The 25,888-nt window shown below is 47.7% G+C and overlaps 1 protein-coding gene and 1 long non-coding RNA gene across 5 annotated transcripts in view; one reads left to right on the forward strand and one right to left on the reverse strand.

The window, feature by feature from the left end:
- Window positions 1-25,761, forward strand: part of trappc8 (trafficking protein particle complex subunit 8) — a 228,050-nt gene extending 202,289 nt beyond the window's left edge. For 2 of the 4 annotated variants that reach the window (XM_072468480.1, XM_072468482.1), the window contains 6 exons: window positions 1,125-1,301; window positions 5,534-5,635; window positions 16,625-16,770; window positions 17,655-17,699; window positions 19,581-19,670; window positions 24,592-25,761. In XM_072468480.1, coding sequence (XP_072324581.1) covers window positions 1,125-1,301; window positions 5,534-5,635; window positions 16,625-16,770; window positions 17,655-17,699; window positions 19,581-19,670; window positions 24,592-24,826 — 795 coding nt within the window. In that variant the 3' untranslated portion in view covers window positions 24,827-25,761. The remainder of the gene's footprint in view (window positions 1-1,124; window positions 1,302-5,533; window positions 5,636-16,624; window positions 16,771-17,654; window positions 17,700-19,580; window positions 19,671-24,591) is intronic. The other 2 variants (XM_072468481.1, XM_072468483.1) reach the window with 1 other exon arrangement.
- Window positions 1-25,888, reverse strand: part of LOC140385877 (uncharacterized) — a 154,555-nt gene that overhangs the window by 42,443 nt on the left and 86,224 nt on the right. The gene's annotated exons all lie outside the window — the stretch shown is intronic.

Here is a 25,888-nt window from a genome sequence, read left to right on the forward strand (position 1 = left end):
TTTCTAATTTCTTTGTGGCAAATTGACATTCATGGGCCATTCCTCAATCTTCTGAAAAGCTAACAGTGGATTGAACCAGTGGTGTTTTTATATACCTTTTAAAAAATATTACAAGTGGATGACTTGCTGGGCCACTTCACTGAGTGATGAGAGCTGACCATGTATTGCAGCATAGTCTTTAACCTGTCACTGGATGCTGATATGTTTTACACTCAACTCCCGAGAACATGGCAGGTTAATTTCCTGGTTGGACTAGGGTGCTCATTGCTGATGATCTGCAGAGCTTTTAGGCTGGTTACGTTTTAGCAGAAATCCTGCGCACACGCTTGGAATGCCTCAGTATACACCCACATTCTCTTCGTAGGCAATGGAGTTCAATTGGACGATTCAGTTCCTTGGATGACAGTAGGGGCCAGTGCAGTTTTGGAACTATTATGATCCCAGACCAGACCCCAACAGTAGCGAGGATACTGGGCCGGAACCCCGATATTTTAGTTTATTTTAAGACTGTGCAGAAAGAATGATTCGCTCTCTGAATGCTTGCATGAAAAAATAGGGCTTTGGTATTTCTAAAACAACATTTTATGATGAATACAATATTAAACTTTTAACTTCCCACCCAAAAATAACAGCTTACAATTGCTCCTTAACACAACTATACAATTCCCCATTAAACAACAAGAAAATAAATGTGCAGTTCTTAATCCAGTTTAAATTAGCAGGGCAAAGAGTGATGCTTGCTGTATAAAACAGATTTGGTTCCGGTTGCAACCCCTTCAGACTCTGACTGAATATCTTCAAGTAGTTGCTTCAACTAAGTTGTTTCCGCCTTTTCCTTGTCTTCAGACAAGACTGCTCTGCTTTACAATATTATTACTCTTTTTAAAAAAAATTAAAAAAATTTTAGAACACCTTCCACTTGTTCTGGTTTTCTTTCTATGATTCTGAATCAATTCCTCTTGCCTGACTTTTGGACCTCCATCCCTCACTGCCCCATATGTTCCATCCGAGAGGCATTTTGTTTCTTGTAGGTTGCAGTTGTTGCGTGGAGGGCAGTTTGCAAATTGACGATGCAATCTTCTAGTTTTGTAATATTGAGAGTTAGCTCTGCTTTTGTTTTTCAGATAATCAGCGCAACCACACCATGTGCGGACTTTTTCTTTCAAAATTGCTACGCTGCACGATCTCGAAAGACGATACCGCAGACGACTATGGGACCTGGGAGACCAAAAACTGGGGATGTCACCAAATTAGTGCAGAGGTGTAGTGAAGTGGATCTCAATATAATAGTATTATGGAAGGTTTGTATAATGAATGAACACTTAACGAATAGTTGCACATTAAAAGATAAAGCTGATTGGAATCAATTGAATAATGAAGGATTATTTTACATGGGAGAGAACACAAATGGTACTTTTAGGCCACTTGTAGTGATTTTAAGAATGTTCTTCCTATGCAGTTACTTTTTTTATATTTGTTTTTATTCAAAGTTTTCCTTGCCTATGCAGTTACTAAACACATGATTAAAATATTAAGAAAATCCCTAATATACTCTTGAGTATTGAGCTTATTAGGGCATTTTACCTTTCTGGCTGTTAGATTTGATTTAGATTAGATTGATTTATTGTCACATGTACCAAGGTACAGTGAAAAGTATTATTCTGCATACAGTCCAGGAAGATCACTCCATACATGAAAAACATAGGACATACGATAAATACACAGACATTGGGTGAAACATGCGGAGTGTAGAGCTAAAACAGTAGAGAACATGCATGGAGAGATCAGTTCAGTCCATAAGAGGGCCATTCAGGAGTCTGATAGCGGCAGTGAGGAAACTGTTTTTGAATCTGTTAGCACCTGTTCTCAGACTTTTGTATCTCCTGCCCGATGGAAGAAGTTGGAAGAGTGAATAACCCGGGTGGGAGGGGTCTTTGATTATGCTGCCCGCTTTCCCAAAGCAGCGGGAGGTTAGACAGTCAATGGATGGGTGATGGGTACGTGTGACGGACTGGGCTGCGTTCACACCGCTCTAGTTTTTTTACAGTCTTGGGCCAACCAGTTGCGATACCAGGCTGCGATGCAGCCAAATAGGATGCTTTCTGTGGTGCATCTGTAAAGAAATTGGTAAGAGTCGATGTGTTTCTAATATGCCAGACAATTTCTTCAAACTTGCAACTCACTGTGAGCTATTGGTCTTTCAATGCTTCGCAAACCTCACAAATAGAACTATAGAATTCAGAAAATTTGATGTTGAAGGGGGCCATTCGGCCCATTGTGCCCATGCTGAGTGCAACTTTGATATTAACTTGGTTACAAAATTGGTTTACAAAATTGTCCCATACACTCGCAATCCTGACACCTTTCTTCCATCTTGTCCTGAAAATGAGTGATGCTCAGCTTTTCCTGACCCTGTGGTATCCTTTCAGTCTCTGCCTCTTCTAACTCATCATCTGGTTGGAAATTTTCCCCGGTTAAATCATCAACGCAGACTGATTCTCAACATTCATTTGCTGATGTGTGGCATTTTTAACATTGAAAAATGCCCCAAAGTGTTTCTTTAGAAACCAGATCAAAATAATGGACCTGAATATGACCTTAATTCTTAGCCATTAGTTGTGTTTGAAAGAAAGAGAGGCAAGTGGAGTGATGGTTCAGGGAGGGAATTCAACAGTTGAGGTTAAGTTAACTGAAGGCAGAACCACCAATGTGGCAACAAAGGTAAGAGGGGTCCCTAGGTCAAGAAGTACGGAGTGTTGAGAGGCACGGTGTGATTTTAGAACAGGAGAAGGTTACAGAGATAGAAAATGGAAAGGCTATCGGATTTGAACACTAGGATAGGAATTTTAATTTCAATGGGTTGGGGAACCAGAATCTGATGTACGTTCGTAAGGATGAGTGATTGACAAATGGGAGCTGATGCAAGATGAGATGTGGATAATGCAGTTTTGGAAGAGCTGATGTAGGATTGGATTGGATTTTTTTTATTGTCGCGTGTACCGAGATACAGTGCAAACTATTGTTCTGCGTACAATCCAGACAGATTGTTCCATACATGAAAAAAAACATAGGACATACATAAATACATAGATACAGACAGCGGGTGAAGCATACGGAGTGTATTACTACGTAGAGATGATGTGTGAAGAGATCAGCTCAGTCCATAAGAGGGTCGTTTAGGAGTCTAGTAACAGTGGGGAAGAAGCTGTTTATGAACTTGTTTTTGCATGTTCTCTGACTTCTGTATCTCCTGACCGATGGAAGTGGTTGGAAGAGAGAATAACCCGGGTGGCAGGGGTCTTTGATTATACTGCCCGATTTTCCAGGGAGGTGGGTTTTTGAAGCTGTTTTTGAATCAATTAGTTCCTGTTCTCAGACTTTTGTATCTTCTGTCCAGTGGAAGAGAGAATAACCCAGATGGGAGGGGTCTTTGATTATGCTGCCCGCTTTCCCAAAGCAGCGGGAGGTGTAGACGGAGTCAATGGATGATAGGCGGGTTCACGTGATGGACTGGGCTGTGTTCACGACTCTCTGTAGTTGCCACCCAGGTTGAGAGGGTTGTTAAGAAGGCGTACGGTGTGTTAGCTTTTATTGGTAGAGGGATTGAGTTTTGGAGCTATGAGGTCATGTTGCAGCTGGACAAAACTCTGGTGCGGCCGCATTTGGAATATTGCGTGCGATTCTGGCCGCCGCATTATAGGAAGGATGTGGAAGCATTGGAAAGGGTGAAGAGGAGATTTACCAGAATGTTGCCTGGTATGGAGGGAAGAACGTATGAGTAAAGGCTGATGGACTTGAGGCTGTTTTCGTTAGAGAGAAGAAGTTTAAGAGGTGACTTAATTGAGGCATACAAGATGATCAGCGGATTGGATAGGGTGGACAGTGAGAGCCTTTTTCCTCGGATGGTGATGTCTAGCACGAGGGGACGTAGCTTTGAATTGAGGGGAGATAAATATAGGACAGATGTCAGAGGTAGGTTCTTTACTCGGAGAGTAGTAAGGGAGTGGAATGCCCTGCCTGCAACAGTAGTGGACTCGCAAACACTAAGGGCATTCAAATGGTCATTGGATAGACACATGGACGATAAGGGAATAGTGTAGATGGGCTTTAGAGTGGTTTCACAGGTCGGCGCAACATCGAGGGCCGAAGGGCCTGTACTGCACTGTAATGGTCTATGTTCTATGGTCCGACCAGTTGCCATACCAGGCTGTGATGGAGCCAGATAGGATGCTTTCTATGGTGCATCTGTAAAAGATGATAAGAGTTAGTGTGGACATGCTGCATTTCCTTAGTTTCCTGAGGAAGCACAGGAACTGTTGTGTTTTCTTGGTCATAGCATTGACGGAGGTGGACCAGGACAGATTGTTGGTGATGTGCACCTAGGAATTTGAAGCTGACAACCATCTCCACCTCGGCACCATGATGCAGACAGGGGTGTGTACGCTTCCTGAATCGATGACCAGCTCTTTAGTTTTGCTGGCATTGATGGAGAGATTGTTGTCATTACACCACGACATCCCTCCTGTACTCTGACTCATCGTTGTTCGCTATCTGACCCACTACGGTCATGTCATCAGCAAACTTGTGGATGGAATTGGAGCCAAATTTTGCCACACCGTTGAGTATAGTAGGGGGCTAAGTACGCAGCCTTGCAAGGTATTGAGGACTATCGTGGAGGAGGTGTTGTTTATCCTTACTAATTGTGTTTACCGAGATTGGGAGGTTGGCTAAGGGGTCATTAAAATTGACCCATTTTTCATCCACAGATTATTAGAGGTGCAGGCTGTCTAACTTGTCTGTTTAGCCGGTTCCGCATACTCCGATTTCTGTAGCTCAGAATTGTCCTGTCCTGGATGTCATGAATAAATTTCTTCTGTCTAGGTGGATGATCTGAATGTTAATTGTCAAGTCTACATTGGTTAACAAAGGAGGGAACAGATCATTTATAGAGGTTCTGTCATGGAACCCTGAAAGTGAGGTACTCTCAGCTTGCTCTTGTCTGAAGGGATTGGTAGAGCTAAAGAACCAACCTGGTAAAATGAAAGCTATATTTAATTCATCAAAACTTACCATCATTGGTCAACCATCTGCCAGAAAAGAATGATCAATTCAAAAACTGTCCCTAGAAAAGATGGGAATACATCTGATTGCTATGCTAACCTATCTCCTGTTTATTCACAACCGGTACGCTGATTTACCTGTTAATCTTTGTAGAGGTGGGAAAACATGCTGTGTACACTTGTTAATATTCCACGGTTTGCTTCATTAATGTTAATGCTTACGGAATAAGAGCACAGATTTTGCACTTGAGATTAGCTGATACAATTTGCCCAAACATGGTTGGTCAATTTATGTGGTATATGGAAGAGCATGCTTGATGGATGAAATGTGTCCTTGTTCCTGCTCCACATTTTGATCTTAATATAGGTGCATTAATTGTGATCAGGATGTAGTACAGAAAAGTAATGTAATCTTGTGCTGCTAAACTGGCAATGAAAGATTGATGCTATGAAAATCAAATTGTTTTTTACAGGCGTATGTTGTCGAAGACAATAAGCAGCTCATTTTAGAAGGCCAGCTTCACGTTGCTCTGGAGTCAATTGGGAAAGAAGCCTGTTCATTACCTCAAGTACAGGTAATGCACTTTTAACTCCGCCCATTGCCGTTGTGATTTTGTGACTTTTTCCACTCTGAATTGACCGAACGCATCTCCGTTAATGTTTTTTTTTGCCCTGCTGGTCATCTTGTTGGCTTTTGAAACTGTTCTTCTCAAAATCCAAACATGACCTGTGTTGGTTTTCTCCTGGAGGTGTGGAGTCCAGATACAATAATGAAGGAAGTCATTCAAGCTATCTTAATTTATCCATCCAGGAATACCTTAAGGTCCCCAAATTGTGTCATCCCATTGCTTTTTTAAAATAATTCCAGATCATTTCCGCTTCACTATTCTCTTCCATATTTGACCATTCACTGCAGAAACATCTCCTGATATTTGGCTTGATCTGTATCGTCTTGTAATATTCTCTCAATTTAAATTAATATTTCAAGATCATTTTACCATAGAGGCGGCACAGTGGTTAGCACTGCTGCCTCATGACGCGAGGACCCAGGTTTAATCCCGGGCCCCCCGGGTCACTGTGTGGAGTTTGCACATTCTCCCCGTGTCTGCGTGGGTCTCACCCCTACAACCCAAAAAGATGCGCAGTGTAGGTGGATTGGCCACCCTAAATTGCTCCTTAATTGGGAAACAAAATAATTGGGTGCTCTAAATTTATTTTTTAAAAGATTATTTTAGCATTAACATTTCTGATATATCTAAAATCTTCTCTTGGCTCCTTTCTAAGCTGAGAAACCCCTGTTTCTCCAGTCTTTCTGATAACTTGTAAATTTAGGGATTGGTGTCGTGGCTTTCAGACACGACCTGCAGAGGGTTAAAAGTGTCCTTGAATCCTGGTGACTTGATGTGGTCTGGCGAGAGCCGATAAAGTGTCATCTCGACTTCCTGTGACTTGTGGTTTTTTTAAAATTAATTTAGAGTACCCAATTCATTTTTTCCAATTAAGGGGCAATTTAGCGTGGCCAATCCACCTAGCCTGCACATCTTTTTTGGGGTTGTGTTGGCGGAACCCACGCAAACATGGAGAATGTGCAAACTCCACACGGACGGTGACCCAGAGCCGGGATTGAACCTGGGACCTCGGCGCCGTGAGGCTGCGGGGCTAACCCACTGCGCCACCTTGCTGCCCGTGACTTGTATTTTCAGCACATGAGGGAGAAGGAACAAACAATTGTGCTAACGGCTTACCAGTGACACTAGTAAAGATTATTATAATAGGGTGAGGTGTTGAGGGCTGGAAGTAAGTTCATATGGAGCATAAATACTGACATACAACTGTGAGGCCAAATGGTCTGTTTCGGAGCTGTGTTGAAAGTGGTAATTGGTTGAACATGATTAGTGTTTATCTACTTCATTGTGGAATTAATGGCTTGCCTATTTTTCTTCCTATCTGCAGTGCTTTAGATCTGTCTGCTTTCAATTTAATTTCCCCTTGTCGTACCTCTTAATTCATTCAACTCAATTGATTACTCAATTTCTGAGCTAATGCTTCCACTGTCCTTTGTTAGTTACATGTATCTGTAAATTTGATTACATTAAAATTCTGAGCTCGTGTCCGTGATCTAAAGTCGAAACATTGGTCCCAATCGTGACCGCTGGGGTAATTCCCTCACCCCTGTGCACTGACACATCTCCAAAGTGCACTTATTTTTTTCTCTCTCTTCCAGTCAGTTTCTTCTCTACCTTTAACCACTGCAGCTTCGAGATTTACAAAGTTTCCCAGATTAAGGTGATTATCTTAATCATTCTCCAAGGCCTGATGCACAACACCATAGGGCTTCCAGAATCCGCTTAGATTGTCACTAAGACTGGATCTCGCTCATAATCCATGTGGACTGCTGATGAGATGGTTGTTGTACAGATAAATTTGCACCATTTGTACCCAATTTTATTTTCCAATTAAGGGGCAATTTAGCATGGCTAATCCACCAACCCTGGGTTGTGGCCGTGAGATCCACATAGACATGAGCAAGGGGAGAGCATGCAGACCCCACACAGACCCGGGGCCAGGATCGAACCCGAGTCCTCGGCGCAGTGAGACAGCAGTGCTTAACCACTGCGCTGCCGTGCCACCCTGCTGTATAGATAAATTCAAGTTTGCTTCTGGTGGTGCCTTACGATTTTTAACAAAGTAAAAGACGCTATGATTACTTCTAACTGTTTAGTTCCTCTTTTTGCACATGAACACCATTTACTGTTTCCAATCTACAAGTACCTTTCCAGTGGCTGTAAATCCACATTTTCATCACAATCAAACATGTCTCTGTGATTCCCTGCAGGAGGCACAGAACAAGTGGCTGACAAATTTGAAGGTTGAAGTAATTATTTTGGTGGGAGGAACATAAAATAAAGGGTACAATTCTAAAATTTGGCTGCAGCGCATTATTGTAGTTTTTTAGATAATGAGCTTCGAGTTCTTTGTTCAGGTTTGGTGGAAGTTTGTGTGTGCCTTGCCTCAGTTTGAGAATGTGGATTTGGGTGTGGTAGTAGTCCAGGCTGATTTTAGGTGGTGGGGGGGGGGGGGGGGGGGGGGGGGGGGGGGGGTGGGGGAGAAGAGGAGGGGACTGGGAGTAGTTTGCTGACGGTGCCTGTAGATTTTGATTTGGTTGGGTGGGCCGGTTTGCTGTAATCTCTCGGTGGAAATTGCTGACTCCGGATTGAGGGGGCGGGGTGACCACCAATTAGTTTGGTCATCTGGAACATTAGGGGGTTGAATGGCCCAGGGAAAAGGTCGACCGATATGGTGTTTTTGCGAGAGACCCATTTGCTTGGAGCTGTGGAAGGAGGGGCCAGACAGCGCTGTGGATGGAGGGGCTAGACAGGGCTGTGGATGGAGGGGCCAGACAGGGCTGTGGAAGGAGGGGCCAGACAGCGCTGTGGAAGGAGGGGCCAGACAGCGCTGTGGAAGGAGGGGCCACACAGCGCTGTGGAAGGAGGGACCACACAGCGCTGTGGAAGGAGGGACCACTTAGCACTGTGGAAGGAGGGGCCAGACAGCGCTGTGGAAGGAGGGACCACACAGCACTGTGGAAGGAGGGACCACACAGCGCTGTGGAAGGAGGGACCACACAGCGCTGTGGAAGGAGGGACCACACAGCGCTGTGGAAGGAGGGGATAGACGGGGCTGTGGAAGGAGGGGCCAGACGGGGCTGTGGAAGGAGGGGCCAGACGGGGCTGTGGAAGGAGGGGCCAGACGGGGCTGTGGAAGGAGGGGCCAGACGGGGCTGTGGAAGGAGGGGCCAGACGGGGCTGTGGAAGGAGGGGCCAGACGGGGCTGTGGAAGGAGGGGCCAGACGGGGCTGTGGAAGGAGGGGCCAGACGGGGCTGTGGAAGGAGGGGCCAGACGGGGCTGTGGAAGGAGGGGCCAGACGGGGCTGTGGAAGGAGGGGCCAGACGGGGCTGTGGAAGGAGGGGCCAGACGGGGCTGTGGAAGGAGGGGCCAGACGGGGCTGTGGAAGGAGGGGCCAGACGGGGCTGTGGAAGGAGGGGCCAGACGGGGCTGTGGAAGGAGGGGCCAGACGGGGCTGTGGAAGGAGGGGCCAGACGGGGCTGTGGAAGGAGGGGCCAGACGGGGCTGTGGAAGGAGGGGCCAGACGGGGCTGTGGAAGGAGGGGCCAGACGGGGCTGTGGAAGGAGGGGCCAGACGGGGCTGTGGAAGGAGGGGCCAGACGGGGCTGTGGAAGGAGGGGCCAGACGGGGCTGTGGAAGGAGGGGCCAGACGGGGCTGTGGAAGGAGGGGCCAGACGGGGCTGTGGAAGGAGGGGCCAGACGGGGCTGTGGAAGGAGGGGCCAGACGGGGCTGTGGAAGGAGGGGCCAGACGGGGCTGTGGAAGGAGGGGCCAGACGGGGCTGTGGAAGGAGGGGCCAGACGGGGCTGTGGAAGGAGGGGCCAGACGGGGCTGTGGAAGGAGGGGCCAGACGGGGCTGTGGAAGGAGGGGCCAGACGGGGCTGTGGAAGGAGGGGCCAGACGGGGCTGTGGAAGGAGGGGCCAGACGGGGCTGTGGAAGGAGGGGCCCGACGGGGCTGTGGAAGGAGGGGCCCGACGGGGCTGTGGAAGGAGGGGCCCGACGGGGCTGTGGAAGGAGGGGCCCGACGGGGCTGTGGAAGGAGGGGCCCGACGGGGCTGTGGAAGGAGGGGCCCGACGGGGCTGTGGAAGGAGGGGCCCGACGGGGCTGTGGAAGGAGGGGCCCGACGGGGCTGTGGAAGGAGGGGCCCGACGGGGCTGTGGAAGGAGGGGCCCGACGGGGCTGTGGAAGGAGGGGCCCGACGGGGCTGTGGAAGGAGGGGCCCGACGGGGCTGTGGAAGGAGGGGCCCGACGGGGCTGTGGAAGGAGGGGCCCGACGGGGCTGTGGAAGGAGGGGCCCGACGGGGCTGTGGAAGGAGGGGCCCGACGGGGCTGTGGAAGGAGGGGCCCGACGGGGCTGTGGAAGGAGGGGCCCGACGGGGCTGTGGAAGGAGGGGCCCGACGGGGCTGTGGAAGGAGGGGCCCGACGGGGCTGTGGAAGGAGGGGCCCGACGGGGCTGTGGAAGGAGGGGCCCGACGGGGCTGTGGAAGGAGGGGCCCGACGGGGCTGTGGAAGGAGGGGCCCGACGGGGCTGTGGAAGGAGGGGCCCGACGGGGCTGTGGAAGGAGGGGCCCGACGGGGCTGTGGAAGGAGGGGCCCGACGGGGCTGTGGAAGGAGGGGCCCGACGGGGCTGTGGAAGGAGGGGCCCGACGGGGCTGTGGAAGGAGGGGCCCGACGGGGCTGTGGAAGGAGGGGCCCGACGGGGCTGTGGAAGGAGGGGCCCGACGGGGCTGTGGAAGGAGGGGCCCGACGGGGCTGTGGAAGGAGGGGCCCGACGGGGCTGTGGAAGGAGGGGCCCGACGGGGCTGTGGAAGGAGGGGCCCGACGGGGCTGTGGAAGGAGGGGCCCGACGGGGCTGTGGAAGGAGGGGCCCGACGGGGCTGTGGAAGGAGGGGCCCGACGGGGCTGTGGAAGGAGGGGCCCGACGGGGCTGTGGAAGGAGGGGCCCGACGGGGCTGTGGAAGGAGGGGCCCGACGGGGCTGTGGAAGGAGGGGCCCGACGGGGCTGTGGAAGGAGGGGCCCGACGGGGCTGTGGAAGGAGGGGCCCGACGGGGCTGTGGAAGGAGGGGCCCGACGGGGCTGTGGAAGGAGGGGCCCGACGGGGCTGTGGAAGGAGGGGCCCGACGGGGCTGTGGAAGGAGGGGCCCGACGGGGCTGTGGAAGGAGGGGCCCGACGGGGCTGTGGAAGGAGGGGCCCGACGGGGCTGTGGAAGGAGGGGCCCGACGGGGCTGTGGAAGGAGGGGCCAGACGGGGCTGTGGAAGGAGGGGCCAGACGGGGCTGTGGAAGGAGGGGCCCGACGGGGCTGTGGAAGGAGGGGCCCGACGGGGCTGTGGAAGGAGGGGCCAGACGGGGCTGTGGAAGGAGGGGCCAGACGGGGCTGTGGAAGGAGGGGCCAGACGGGGCTGTGGAAGGAGGGGCCAGACGGGGCTGTGGAAGGAGGGGCCAGACGGGGCTGTGGAAGGAGGGGCCAGACGGGGCTGTGGAAGGAGGGGCCAGACGGGGCTGTGGAAGGCGGGGCCAGACGGGGCTGTGGAAGGCGGGGCCAGACGGGGCTGTGGAAGGCGGGGCCAGACGGGGCTGTGGAAGGCGGGGCCAGACGGGGCTGTGGAAGGCGGGGCCAGACGGGGCTGTGGAAGGCGGGGCCAGACGGGGCTGTGGAAGGCGGGGCCAGACGGGGCTGTGGAAGGCGGGGCCAGACGGGGCTGTGGAAGGCGGGGCCAGACGGGGCTGTGGAAGGCGGGGCCAGACGGGGCTGTGGAAGGCGGGGCCAGACGGGGCTGTGGAAGGAGGGGCCAGACGGGGCTGTGGAAGGAGGGGCCAGACGGGGCTGTGGAAGGAGGGGCCAGACGGGGCTGTGGAAGGAGGGGCCAGACGGGGCTGTGGAAGGAGGGGCCAGACGGGGCTGTGGAAGGAGGGGCCAGACGGGGCTGTGGAAGGAGGGACCAGACAGCGCTGTGGAAGGAGGGGCCAGACAGCGCTGTGGAAGGAGGGGCCAGACAGCGCTGTGGAAGGAGGGGCCAGACAGCGCTGTGGAAGGAGGGACCAGACAGCGCTGTGGAAGGAGGGACCAGACAGCGCTGTGGAAGGAGGGGCCAGACAGCGCTGTGGAAGGAGGGGCCAGACAGCGCTGTGGAAGGAGGGGCCAGACAGCGCTGTGGAAGGAGGGGCCAGACAGCGCTGTGGAAGGAGGGGCCAGACAGCGCTGTGGAAGGAGGGGCCAGACAGCGCTGTGGAAGGAGGGGCCAGAGAGCGCTGTGGAAGGAGGGGCCAGAGAGCGCTGTGGAAGGAGGGGCCAGAGAGCGCTGTGGAAGGAGGGACCAGACAGCGCTGTGGAAGGAGGGACCAGACAGCGCTGTGGAAGGAGGGACCAGACAGCGCTGTGGAAGGAGGGACCAGACAGCGCTGTGGAAGGAGGGACCAGACAGCGCTGAGGAACGAGGGACCAGACAGCGCTGTGGAAGGAGGGACCAGACAGTGCTGAGGAAGGAGGGACCAGACAGGGCTGTGGAAGGGGTGGGAAGGACAAGACTTTCATTCACATTTCAATGGTAGGGCCTGGGGTACACCATTGATTTTAATGAATAAAATGGTTCAGTTTTCTGCCTCTTAAGATCTTGGCTGACCCCAATGACTGACATGTTATTGTCTGTGGCTCTCTGGTGGACGTCCTGGTGGTTATGGTTAATATCTGTCCCCTGAACTGGTATGATAGGAATTTTAATCTATTGGCCTCCTTCCCCGATTTAGATTTGCATCAGCTTTTGGGGGGGGGTGGGGGGTGACAGAGATTTTTCCTTTGTCTCACATGTTCATCAGGTAAACTTGTGGATCGATTTGTGTGTGTCCCTGTGTGGGTGTGTGTGTGTCCCTGTGTGGGTGTGTCTGTGTCCCTGTGTGGGTGTGTCTGTGTCCCTGTGTGGGTGTGTCTGTGTCCCTGTGTGGGTGGGTATGTGTCCCTGTGTGGGTGGGTGTGGGTGTCCCTTTGTGGGGGCGCCTGTGTGTCCCCCTGTGGGTGTGTGTCTCCCCCCCATTCAGTGATGGCGGCAGGGTACTTGTGATTGTGATTTCACACCATGCCCTGCATTTTGTTGATTTGGTGCAAGAGTCAGGCCACTCCCAATGTCTGCCTGAGATTGGGCACAACATTACAAGTGGATAAGAAATGTTGTGAACGTATGTCCACTGCCATTGGGGACAATATTACATTTAATAAAACTGAGTCGATCTCACCTACGCTGTGGGAAGCCCCTAAGTGGTCGTCCGGACGGATGACCTACTTTCTCTATATTATGGACCCAGTACCCTCCATGGACGAGATGATGAAGCTGCTTAATATGTTTGGCTCCTTCTCTGGTTACAAGTTGAACTTTGACGAGTGAATGTTTCCTGGTCAATCCCTTGGGAGCAGAGTCCAAATGGGGATTTCATCCTTTCACCTTTAAAAGGTGGTTTTTTGTTATCTGGGCTCCGGGTGGCCCACATTTGTGCTTCGCTTCCGCTAATCTGGTTGACAGTATCAAGTCAGACTTGCAGCAGTGGAATAACCTCCCCCTATCCTTTTGCTTCAGCAATCCTGGTTCTATATGGGGGCAAATGGAAGCGAGATCCTGCACTGTAATAGTTACTGCATCATTGCCGTCCTCTGGTGAGGTTTTCCCTGAATCCAGAGGTGGTGTCCACCCTGAGATCTGTAAGCAGTTCCAGCAGTGTTTTAAGCTGTGTTCCCTGTCTTCGCTGGCCCCCATCTGCAATAACCATCTTTTTCTGCCTGCGGGTTTGGACTTGGTGTTTAAGTCATGGGAGGGGAAGAGTCTGGTGAGGTTTGGAGACCTGTTCATGGAGGGGAGGGTTGCTAGTTTTAAAGAGTTAATAATAATAATATTTATTATAATAATCGTTTAATTGTCACAAGTAGTCTTCACTGATACTGTGAAAAGCCTCCAGTCGCCACATTCCGGCGCCTGTTTGGGGAGGCCGGTACGGGAATTGAACCCGCGCTGCTGGCATTGTTCTGCATTACAAGCCAGCTGTTTAACCCACTGTGCTAAACCAGCCCCAGTTGGCAGGGAAATTCCAACTGCCCAGTTCCAGTATTTTCAGATTTCTGACTTTTCAAGGAAGGCTTTCCCCTCCTTTCCCTCACACCACCCTCTTCCCTGTTGCAGAGAGTTTTGTCTTTGGCCGGGTCTAATGGGGTGTGGGGGAAGTGAGACGATTTTGGGCATATCTGACCATATCCTCTTGGTGGACTTCACTCTGTTGAGTGAGGTGAGGGTGAATTGGGTCCCGTTCTGGATGGTGAGGTGTGGAGTGAGGCCCTTCACAGGGTCAACTCCTCATCTTCATGCGCTTGGCTAAGTTTGATTCAATTCAAGGTGGTGCACTGACTAAAGCGAGGTTGAGTTGATTCTTCTCTGGATTGGAGGACAAGTGTGAGTGCTGCTCTTGGTGGCTGGTTAACCGCACATATGTTCTGGTCTTGTCCCAAATTGATCAGCTTCTGGGCCTCTTTAACACTATGTCACAGATACTCTCTGTAGATTTGGATCCATGTCCACTGGTGGCCATATTTGTTTGGCGTCCTGGGTTCAAATACCACCCTGGCAGATGGTGAAACTTGCATTTAATAAAAATCTCGAATAAGTCTAATGACCATGAACCCATTGATTGTTGTAAAAACCCATCTGACTCACTAATGTCCTTCAGGGAAGGAAATCTGCCGTCCTTGCCTGGTCTGGCCTACATGTGACTCCAGACCCACAACAATGTAATTTACTCTTAATTGTCCTCTGGGATGGGCAATAAATGCTGGCCCGTCAACGCCCACGAATAAAGAAAAAATAATCTTTTCCAATCTGCTCACCAGATTGCTGTTTGCAGCCCCACGACATTCTGGATTAACTGGGATGCTGATTTAAGACTATTCTGAAAAACAGACATTTTCCAGATTGGCTGGAAGTTTCCTCACTGCTTCTTCCCAGCAGAGGGCAGCACTCCAGGAGGTCTTTCTTGGCTGCTGCCTCCTCGGCTCTCACATCTCTTCTTAATTAGTCTTTATTTTCTTCCACTTTCTTCAATTGTCCTCGGCCCTTATTTGAAACTTAACCTTCTCCGAATATAAAATCTTTCCTGTTCTCCTTATTGCCCCAACTTTTGGGTCAAAAAATTAATAACCCTGACTTATTTATTATCTTTTCCAAACTGCAAACTCCTTTTTACTCCCCTTTGAAATTTAATAGCTAAATGCAACAAAGCTCCTTTATCTCCTAATGCAAATTTCTACCCATGGCTTATTTACTCATAGAATATTCAGTTTGGCCATGTTTTCTTCCAGCACATGCCTTCCACACCCTCTGCCCTAAACCTTACAGCCAGCCATTTCAGTTTAATTAAATTAGCTTTTATATACACACATGCTATGAAACACTGGTTCAGCCTCAGCTGGAAAACTGTGCCCACTTTTTGGTGCAGTGCTTTATGAAAGATGTGAATGTACAATGGAGGGTACAGAAAAGATGAAAAGATTCACACATGATTCCAGGGGTGAGGAATTTCTGTTGCATGTGTAGATTGGAGAAGTTGGGGCTGTAGCCATTAGCAAAGAGAAGGCTGAGAGATGTGCTAGAGGTGTTCAAAATAACAAGGGTCCAGACAGAGTAGATGGGAAGAAACCTTCCTGTTGGCGGATGGATCGAAAACCCAGAGGATTTACAGTAATTGGTGACATGAGCAGCATTTTACCCAGCAAGTGGTTAGAATCTGGAACAGACGGTCTGAGAGTGTGGTTCTGTGCTGTAACTATCAGGAGCAGGTTCGAAGGGCCGAATGGCCTACTCCTGTCCCTATTATGTTGCCCCAGAGCTATACAAATAAAAGTCAAATTTTGTGACCATTTTCCACAAAGAATCCACACACAAATGAATTTTCATGTTGTGACTTTTGAAAGCATTGTGCACTTGGACATATTTTAAAGATTGGGATAACGGGCTGCTAAGTTGATAACTAAGGGGAATTGAAGGGAAAACATTACAGGGCTTTTGGGAAAGGTTAAAAGGGTCATACTTGCTGGGTTACTCTTGGTAAAGGCTGGCACAGACACAGGGCTCAATGGCCTGTGTTGTAACCATTCTATAATTCTGTGACTGCTTCTCGCAGCCACCAATTCTAAAGCAGTTGTGTGAATTATAGAAATTGTTTAATTACTCATAAAATAAAAGCAAAATATTCCGGATGCTGTTGATCTGAAATAAGAACAGAAAATGCTGGATAAACGGAACAGGTCTGGCAGCATCTGTGGAGAGGAACAGGATTAACCTTTCGAGTCTATGACTTCAGAACTGAAGGGGAGTACAAATGTAATGGATTATATAGTTGAAGGGTTTGGAGGAGATGGGGCAGAATTAGAAGGTCAGGGATAAATTGGCGTTAAGGAGAGATTGACAAAGGAAGTGTTAATGGTGGCATCAAAGATTAAAGTAGTACTAATAATGGCATAAAAGTAAGGCAGCAAAATGTGAATAGGTGAGCAAAGGTCAGTACTTAAATGAAAGCAAAACTGAAGAACAAGTGACAGGTGACCCTGTGGGGAGGAGGGTTTTTACTTGGGGCAAACCAAGGAAACAAAAAGGGGTCAATATGGAGGGGAAGTTCACCGTCTAAAGTTGTTGAACTCAATGTTGAGTCCATAAGGTCTAACTGGAAGATAAGGTGGTGTTCTTCCACTTTGTGTTGGGCTTCCTCGGAGCATTGCAGCAAGTCAAGAATAGATATGTGGGCACGAGAGCAAGATGCTGAGTTGAAATGGCACTCAGCAGGAAGGTTGAGGTCATGTTTGCAGACGGAGCGAAGGTGCTTGCAAAGCTGTCACCCAGTCTGTTTAGTCTTCATGTGAGTAAATTGAAGTTTGTGTTTTTTTTTCAATCTCACACCTTCCAGGAAACACAGGAAATGGTTCTGTTGAAATTCACACGACCTGAACAGCCACAGCTGCCTGCAAGACCCAGTATGGAACAGCTTTCCCATCTTATTAAGATTAGCTTTCATTACCCTGAATACTATGACCATCCATTTCATCAAAAGAGGTTTGTAAATTATTTTTAACATGCTGTTTGGCAGGTGGCTTGAACTAACCATACTTTGAAATAATAATAAATATGCTTCAAGGAAAAGGTCATTAATTATTGTGCTATCCTCTGTGCCGTGGTCCATTGGGAGTATGAGATTGAAGCAAAGCTGCCCTCATACTTCCACCACAAACCGGAGATATGGGGCTGGATTCTCCGCACCCCAACACTGAAATCGTGTTCGGCGCCGGGGTGGTGAATCCAGTTTCCCGCATGAAATCTGGACTCCACCCCCCCCCCCCCCCCCTCCCCCAAAATCGGCGTACTTGGGGAGTACGCCGGACACAGTATCCACCACCAAAGGCCATTGCCCCACTATTCTCCACCCCCGACCGGCTGAATTCCCGACGCCGTGGGCCTCTCATTGTCCTGCCTTTCGGGATACTCGCGAGCCGGCTGTGGACTCAGTCTGTGGCCTGCACAGTCGGGGGCGGGCCGATCGTAGGGCAGGGGGTGCCTCATTCGGGACTGGGGTATTTTTGAGCGGACGGTCCTGGTCGGGCGCGCGGTCGGTCGGGGGCATAATTTCCACGGTGCATGTCTGCGGTCTGAGTTCGCCATGGAGCACGGCGCAGCCGCTGGAGGCACATGTGCGGTCGCTGACCCGGAAGTGCGGGGGGCTGTATCGGCAGCTGGAGCTGTGAGCTTCACGATAGCTGTCTGCTAGCCTTCTGCAAGGCTGTGAATCTGGCCTTTTGACGCCAATTTTTCTGGTCTAAAAGGCGACAGTTTTCACGACGGCGTGGGGATGTAGTCCCGAAAACGGAGAATCCAGCCCATGATTTTGCTGGTCTCTTGAATAAAGCTTTCCGATTTTCAAGTTATTTGGTTTTATTCTTCAGCTGCGAAAATCACCCATTACACCAGGCTGGTCGTGGAGAGGGAAGGTAACATTTTGCTTCCACACCAACCTTCTGTTTAAAGCTCTCTCTCCTATCCCTCCACTTACACCGTAAACATGCTACCAGGGCTCGTGGGCCTATAGTTTGCTAAGATCGATACCATCTGTTCAGCTGCCTCTGTCAACTCCTCCATTTACCCACCATGCCAAACCTCACAGGCTCCCACTTGCCCATGTCTCTCCTGTTTAACTTGATCTCTCTGATCCCATCTTATCTATGAAACTCTCCTTACTCTCTTCAGCTAAACTGCTGACCACACATCTTCAGTTTCTGGCCCCCATGATAGCTGACATTTCAACTCTCTTTGGGTAGTATTCCTTTCCCTTTCAAAGTATCCCTTAGCACCTCATCCCTGCCTCCTAGGATCTTGTTGCCTCCCTCTCTATCTTTGCCAAATCCATGTCCTTACTTCCACTTTGATTCTTTATATTTGGGTTTCCACTTGTGCAACAGAACTGTAACATCTTAACTCCAACATCACCAGTGACCTACTGTGTAACTGTGACCATCATGCACCCCCCCTTGTCCTTCTTGACTGTTGCACCTCTTGACATGGCAGACTTTCTCCCCCAATGTCGTTGCTTGCTTCCATTATTGTCTATTCATAAATGGCTGTATCGTTTTAGCAATGGGTTCTTTGCCTATCTCTTTCAACCTTCCAACTCCTACTGTTACCGTTGGTGTTTCTCCCAATCCCCTGCCCGGATATGTCATTGACCACCGCCTCTTCCTCATCTCCAGGCTGCTCTTTGTGATCTTATGAACAAAGAAGATGAGGGCAATTTGCTCCAGTCCCCCAACCCTCCGAATCTCCGATTCCAGCCTCTTGTGCTCCCCATTTCATTGATAGTTGTGCCTTAGATCCTTGGGTCTCAAGCTCTGGAATTTTTTTCCTAATACTCTCTGTTTCTCTTCCCCGCGTTTTGCTTTCACGATGTTCCTTAAAATCTACACCTTTGATAAAGCCTTTGATCATCTGATCTTGTATCTCCTTATATGGCACAGAGTTTTTCTCATTATTTTAAGGTATATAAATACAAGCTGTTTGTTGTGTACAGCTTTCTTAACCCATCAGTACTCTCAGATCAGTTCCAGTCCTGAATGTCCCAGTTTCCATCAGTCAAACACTAGAATGACCAAAGCATTCCGATAGGTGCTGCTCTTACACTTGTGCGTCTTGCCTTACGTTGGCTTGTCCCAATGCACCAGGTAATGTTTAAATCCCTTTGTGCCCCTGTCTCCATCTATGTCTAACATTCACAAACATTACAATGGTGAGAGCTCCAAATACAGTCTGTTCTGCATCTCTGCCCCTTTGCTCACACCCCACATTGGCAGCTGAGGCATCAGGCATCTCTGATACACAGCTTGGAATTTCTTCACTAAAACATCCTGTGCCTTCATTTCACTCCTTTAAGACGGCTCTTTTAAGTCCATCTCTCGGGCCAAGCTTTGTCACCCTTCCTGATATTTGCTAATTTGACTATTGAATTTTGTCTGATTTACAATTCTTTTGAAACACCTTGAAGTTTTTCTGGAATAAAGGTGTTTAATACAGGCTATTGGTTTTGTTTATCAAAATTTCAAGGACGTTTCTGTTTGAGACTTTAGCTGGAATTGTTTGTCTTTTTAATTGCTCTTGTGCATGTAGTCACCACGCATTCCGTTGTGAAAAAAGTCTTTGAATTTGGTTGACACCAGCTTTTTAGCTAAAAATGCAGTTTTAAATTGAGGTTAGTGTGGTTTATTATCTAGAGATAAGCTGGATAAAGAGGGAACAAGTTGCAGTTCTAAAATGTAGGTTACAACCTAATCCCAGGAAGACGGCTCGGGATATGTTTAACTTTTATTTTTTCTGTTCCACAGCTTGTGTTTCGTGCCTGTCACGCTTGTTCTTTTCAATTGCTGTCAAATTGAAGTGGACATTATCATTGATCTGCGACACAAGGCGACAAGGTAAGGTAGATTCTAAAACTCGCGTATCATTTTCAGGCTGCTGTTGAAATTTTAACCAAGAATAACTTCCATTTTGATAGGGCGTCACGATGGCGCAGGGATGTACTTCTGAGGCTGTATAAGGCTCTGGTCAGACCCCATTTGGTGTATTGTGAGCAGTTTTGTGCCCCCTATCTAAGGGAGGATGTGCTAGCCTAGGAAAGGGTCCAGAGGAGGTTCACGAGAATGATCCCTGGAATGAACAGCTTTTCGTATGAGGAACGGTTGAGGACTCTGGATCTGTACTCTTTGGAAGGATATGGGGGGATCTTATTGAAACATAACAGGATACTGCGAGGCCTGGATCGAGTGGATGTGGAGAGGATGTTTCCACTTGTCGGAAAAACTAGAATCAGAGGACACAGCCTCAGACTGAAGGGACGATCCTTTAAAACCGAGATGAGGAGGAATCTCTTCAGCCAGAGAGGGTGGTGAATCTGTGGAACTCTTTGCCGCAGAAGGCTGTGGAGGCCAAATCACTGAGTGTCTTTAAGACCGAGAGTTAGGTTCTTGATTATTATGGGGATCAGGGGTTATGAGGAGAAGGCAGGAGAATGGGGATGAGAAAAATATCAGCCATGATTGGATGACGGAGCAAACTCGATGGGCCGAGTGGCCTAATTCTGCTCCTATGTCTTATGGTCTTAATTGGAAAAAAATAATTGGGCATTCTAAATTTATTTTTTTAAACTTCCACTTTGGTAATATGCTGAGTGTTTACATTACTTCAGTAGTTATTTACTGATCATCCAGTAAACCCGAGAATGTGAATTCTCATTCCACCATGGCAATTTGAGTATCTGAATGTACTTAATTCATACAGAAGCAATGATTTGGAATTGTCTTTCATCCGTCCTCCTTCCAAGGATTGGCCGCACGAAAAACAATCTTTCTCCGCTGACTTCTATCTTCCGCTGTCCTCACTGCCTGTCCCATCAAGAGACCAGTCCACGTGCTGATATTATCCATTCATGCCATCTTGTGTCTTCCTTCTGCATGTTTTCCAAGAGTTTTTCCTTGCATATTACCTCTTTTTATTCCCGAACAGGCCCCTCCTGTTTGCATCACTTGTCCAAAATGTGTGAGATTCCTTGATACCACTACCTCAAACAGCTTCCTCTTAAACACTAATTTCTTTGAAACACCCTGCATCGTCCATGATGTATGACCCAAGACGGTGGAAGGTATCAACCTGTTCACGCTGAACTCCGTTAATCAGAATCTTGCAAACCATTCCACCAGCCCCTCAGTAACCACTCTCAAATTTTTAATAATTACACCCAGCAACAAATTTGCTAAAGCACTGGGTTTTTAAATTAAATATACCAGAGGTTGTGAATGTGCTTTCCGAAACTGTTACTGCAGCAAATAAACAAGCCTCCACACAGCTTTCAGCTATTGAGTTATTCTAGAGTTTACCTCCATGACCCTAAGCTTCATTCTACATCTGAAGAGCTCCCTGACTCTCCTAAATTTGCCCTTCAGTTGTTTGAAACTTCATCCTTGTGTCTGCTCTCGTGCATCAGTTGGAAGTAGTGTTTTGAACCTAATGTTTTCTGTGATTAAAATTAAATGCTCAAAATAGTCAACCGATCAGGCAGCGTCTGTGGAGATAGAAAGTTCATGTTTTGGGCCTCGTTAGAATTAAGAAAAGTTAGAAATGTAACAGATTTTGAGCAAGTGAAAGAGGGGTGAGGGTGGGAGAAAGAAGGGAAGGTTGTTGATGGGATGAAAGGCAGGAGAGATTAAATGACTAGATTTGATACTGGATCAACAGGAGTGTCAATTTGAAAACTGTAAAATTTGCAATGGAACAGTATGAGCAGTTTATCAGTAAGGGCATTTCATCAGGAGTTTCTCCATGTTCCAGCAGCGATGCAAGTAGATGTGCTGCATGTTGTCAATGCCTTGATAAGTCCTGTACTCCTCAGCAGTATCGAATTCTATAGTATTGTGCAGTGGTGATAGCCTTTAAACTTGTCTATATTAATTTCATCAGCCGTTATTAGATATTTTGCCATACATTCCCTTGTCGTTCACATGCTGCCTTTTCTAATTTCAGTCTGCATCAGATGGTACTGACTGAAAATTTGAGTATTTTGCTTTGAACATCTGAATCCCGATTATTAGTGCAAACAGTTGAGTTCTCAGCATCAATTCCCTGGAGCACCACATTCCGTGATTGAGACACTCGCCATAATTCCTCTAACAAGTAGCCACCAACAGTTACAACACCAAGAGTTTCTCATTGGCTATGAAACATGCTGAGGTTGTGAAAGGAATTATAGAAATGGAGATCTGTCTTTCTCTTTATACCTTCTGCCTAATTTCTTACTCTTGATTTTTAATCTGAAGCCCCTGAAGCTAAAATTGTCTCTAATTTGTCAAATGTTGTTTTACTGCAGGGAGTACTTTTGGGATTTGACTTTCTCAGGAAAATCCCAAGCAGTTTTGGTGAGGCAGGATCTCCCTTTCTGAATTAATATTGTAAGAAGTCTTACAACACCAGGTTAAAGGTCCAACAGGTTTGTTTCGTATCACTAGCTTTCGGAGCGCTGCTCCTTCCTCGGGTGAATGAAGTGGTATGTTCCAGAAACATATATATAGACAAATTCAAATATGCCAGACAATGCTTGGAATGCAAGCATTAGCAGGTGATTAAATCTTTACAGATCCAGAGATGGGGTAACCCCAGGTTAAAGAGGTGTGAATTGTGTCAAGCCAGGACAGTTGGTAGGATTTCGCAGGCCGGATGGTGGGGGATGAATGTAATGCAACATGAATCCCAGGTCCCGGTTGAGGCCGCACTCTTGTGCGGAACTTGGCTATAAGTTTCTGCTTGGCGATTCTGCGTTGTCGCGCGCCCTGAAGGCCGCCTTGGAGAACGCTTACCCGAAATCAGAGGCTGAATGCCCTTGACTGCTGAAGTGTTCCCCGACTGGAAGGGAACATTCCTACCTGGTGATTGTTGCGTGATGTCCGTTCATTCATTGTTGCAGCGTCTGCATGGTCTCGCCAATGTACCACGCTTCGGCACATTCTTTCCTGCAGCGTATGATGTAGACAACGTTGGCCGAGTCGCACGAGTATGTACTGCGTACCTGGTGGGTGGTGTTCTCGTGTGTAATGGTGGTATCCATGTCGATGATGTGGCACGTCTTGCAGAGATTGCCATGGCAGGGTTGTGTGGTGTCGTGGTCACTGTTCTGAAGGCTGGGTAGTTTGCTGCAAACAATGGTTTGTTTGAGGTTGCGCGGTTGTTTGAAGGCAAGTAGTGGGGGTGACCTTGGCAAGATGTTCATCTTCATCGATGACGTGTTGAAGGCTGTGAAGAAGATGTCGTAGTTTCTCCGCTCCGGGAAAGTACTGGACGACGAAGGGTACTCTGTCGGTTGTGTCCCATGTTTGTCTTCTGAGGAAGTTAGTGTGGTTTTTTGCTGTGACACGTTCGAAATCTGTAAAGATTTAATCACCTGCTAATGCTCGCATTCCAAGCATTGTCTGGCATCTTCGAATTTGTCTATATATATATTTCTGGAACATACCTCTTCATTCACCTGAGGAAGGAGCAGCGCTCCGAAAGCTAGTGATTCGAAATAAACCTGTTGGACTTTAACCTGGTGTTTTAAGACTTCTTACTGTGCTCACCCCTGTCCAACGCCGGCATCTCCACATCATGAATTAATATTGATTGCTTCCTCTCGATTTATCACAAGCAGCCCTTGCATGTCTAATGGGCCTGCGTGTTACCTTATTAAAAATGGATACCATGCTGGCCAGTTTCCAAACTTCCCTCTCGGCACTAATTAACTTTTGTTCTTTTCAGACTTAATACTTTGGATAAATATTTTTCAATGCTGAGAATTTATTCTGCGCTGGGAGACTATGTACTTAACCTGAGATAGAACCTTTATACTTGGAGCAATTACGTTGCTCCAAAAGGTATAAGAGCACTTTTTGTCCAATAGCAAACTGCTTAACAGGTCCGTGTTAAGAGAGTAACAAGAGTTAACATTTCAGGTCAATCCCCTTTCATCGGTTTCTTGGCCCCAACCATCTCCTTTTCACCATTCAATCTTCTACATTTCTACCTGCAGCAGGATGGTGTGAGAGCTCTCCATTTCTTTGTTGAACAGAAGATCAGCCCTTCATCTACCATCACAACCTTCCTCCTCAGCTGAACTTGTTTTCACATTGAACAATTAGTTTAAATCCACTCACTTCCCCCAAATTTGAGGTGTTGCTGTGGGAAGGCAGATTATGATTTGAATGGGTGTATATTCAATGGAGTTTGAAGAGTGAGAGGGGATCTCATAGAAACTTGTAAAATTCTAACAGGATTAGACAGGGTAGATTCAGGAATAATGGGTGAGTCCAGAACTAGGGGTCATAGTTTGAGGATAAGGGGTAAACCTTTTAGGACTGAGATGTGGAGAAATTTCTTCACCCAGAGAGTGGTGAATCTGTGGAATTCGCTACTACAGAAAGTAGTTGAGGCCAAAACATTGTGTAAATTCAAGAAGGAATTAGATATAGCTCTTAGGGCCAAAGGGATATGGGGCGGTGGTGCGGGATCAGGGTACTGAACTTGATGATCAGCCATGATCATAATGAATAGCGGAGCAGGCTCGAGGGGCCGAATAGCCTCCTCCTGCTTCTATTTTCTGTGTATGTTTCTGTGTAAACTGAACGGGTCCGAGTTATGCCTGCCATTTTGTGATGCGTGACATTATTCTTTGTTATATCCTACTTAAGTCCCCTCTCAAATGTTATTTTGTTTATTTTGATGGATTTAGGAACAGTAGTAGGTTGTTTAGCTCCTCAAGCCTCTTATGCCATTCGCTGAGATTGTGACTGATCTGTGAATGTTTCCTTTTTCCAGCCCAGAGATGTTAGAGGTCCATGGTTCTTTCACCTGGCTCGGGCAGACTCAGTACAAAATTCAACTGAAGGGGCAGGAGGTTTACTCAGTTCCACTGAAGGCTTGTTTTGTTCACGCTGGTGTCTATAATCTTGGGACGCCCAGAGTCTTCGCCAAACTTGCTGACCAGAGTGTGCAGTGTGAAACCAGCCAGCAGAACTCCACACCGGCCCTGATAATTATCAACAGTATCTGAGGAACTGGTAGCACGGCACACTCACCCTGAATCTCAGAAGGAATCGTAAATACTGATTGCTTTCTTTTGTAGCTATTGTTGAAATTCCTGCATTTGTACCCTGCACCCACAAAAAACACAGAACTAATATTTCACAATTGTACAGAACATGAGGGAAGATGGGGGGGTGGGGTGAGGAAATGAAAAATAAACACAAAACCTAAAATTATTTTGTCTTTCACAATAAAAGGCGCACTGAACTTGGATGTGCCTATGTAAGATAATTTTTCAATATATTTATCACTCATCTCTGCTTATAATTAGACTTTTTTAAACTTAAACATTGAATATAGATGTGCAGATTGGGCCACCTGCTAGTAATGCAGTTTCAAACTGCCGTTACATTTTCCAGCACATTTTTTGAATATCTGCAGTCATCTGGGAGGATGTTGGTTGTAATTTTGGCTTTTTTTCTTTCTTCAGCCTCCATTTCTTGGTTGCTAAATCAAAAGACCGTGATCACTAACTGTGTAGTTTGTGGGAAAAGTGCATTAATTGCGTGAGCTCACTCCTCATTGCTAACTGTTCAAAAGCAAATCTTTTACCTTGAGCTGAGGTGTAAAATCAAACATGCTTTACCTATGCCCTTTTTTTACACACTGATTCATTTCCTCAATATATCTCAGGTTTAAAAGAAAAGGCTGAATAATGAAGCATATCTATTTGATTTGAATTGTCTTTCGGTTTGGTTTAATTCAGTTTCAAGTTTATTTTACAACCACAGGGTGTTATCTGAGTTGGACCCAGCTAGCTACATTATGATGGAACTTTGCAAATTTAATGTGTTATTTAATATATCGACAGACTTAAAATGAACACAAATGTCTTTTCAAGAAATGATGTATTATATTTATAGCTAATGTCTGTAAATAGAATAAAACATAACCCATATATAATCGAGTTTGTCTCTGACTGTCACATGGAAGTGTAAATGTGTTTTGTACTTGGTTCTAACTCCTAACCCAGCAGTGTTTTTGTGTTTTTCCCTCCATCTCAGAGACGTTGTTTATTTAAGTGACCACT

The sequence above is a fragment of the Scyliorhinus torazame genome, chromosome 11 (assembly GCF_047496885.1).
Source record: "Scyliorhinus torazame isolate Kashiwa2021f chromosome 11, sScyTor2.1, whole genome shotgun sequence".
Taxonomy (NCBI): Eukaryota; Metazoa; Chordata; class Chondrichthyes; order Carcharhiniformes; family Scyliorhinidae; genus Scyliorhinus; species Scyliorhinus torazame.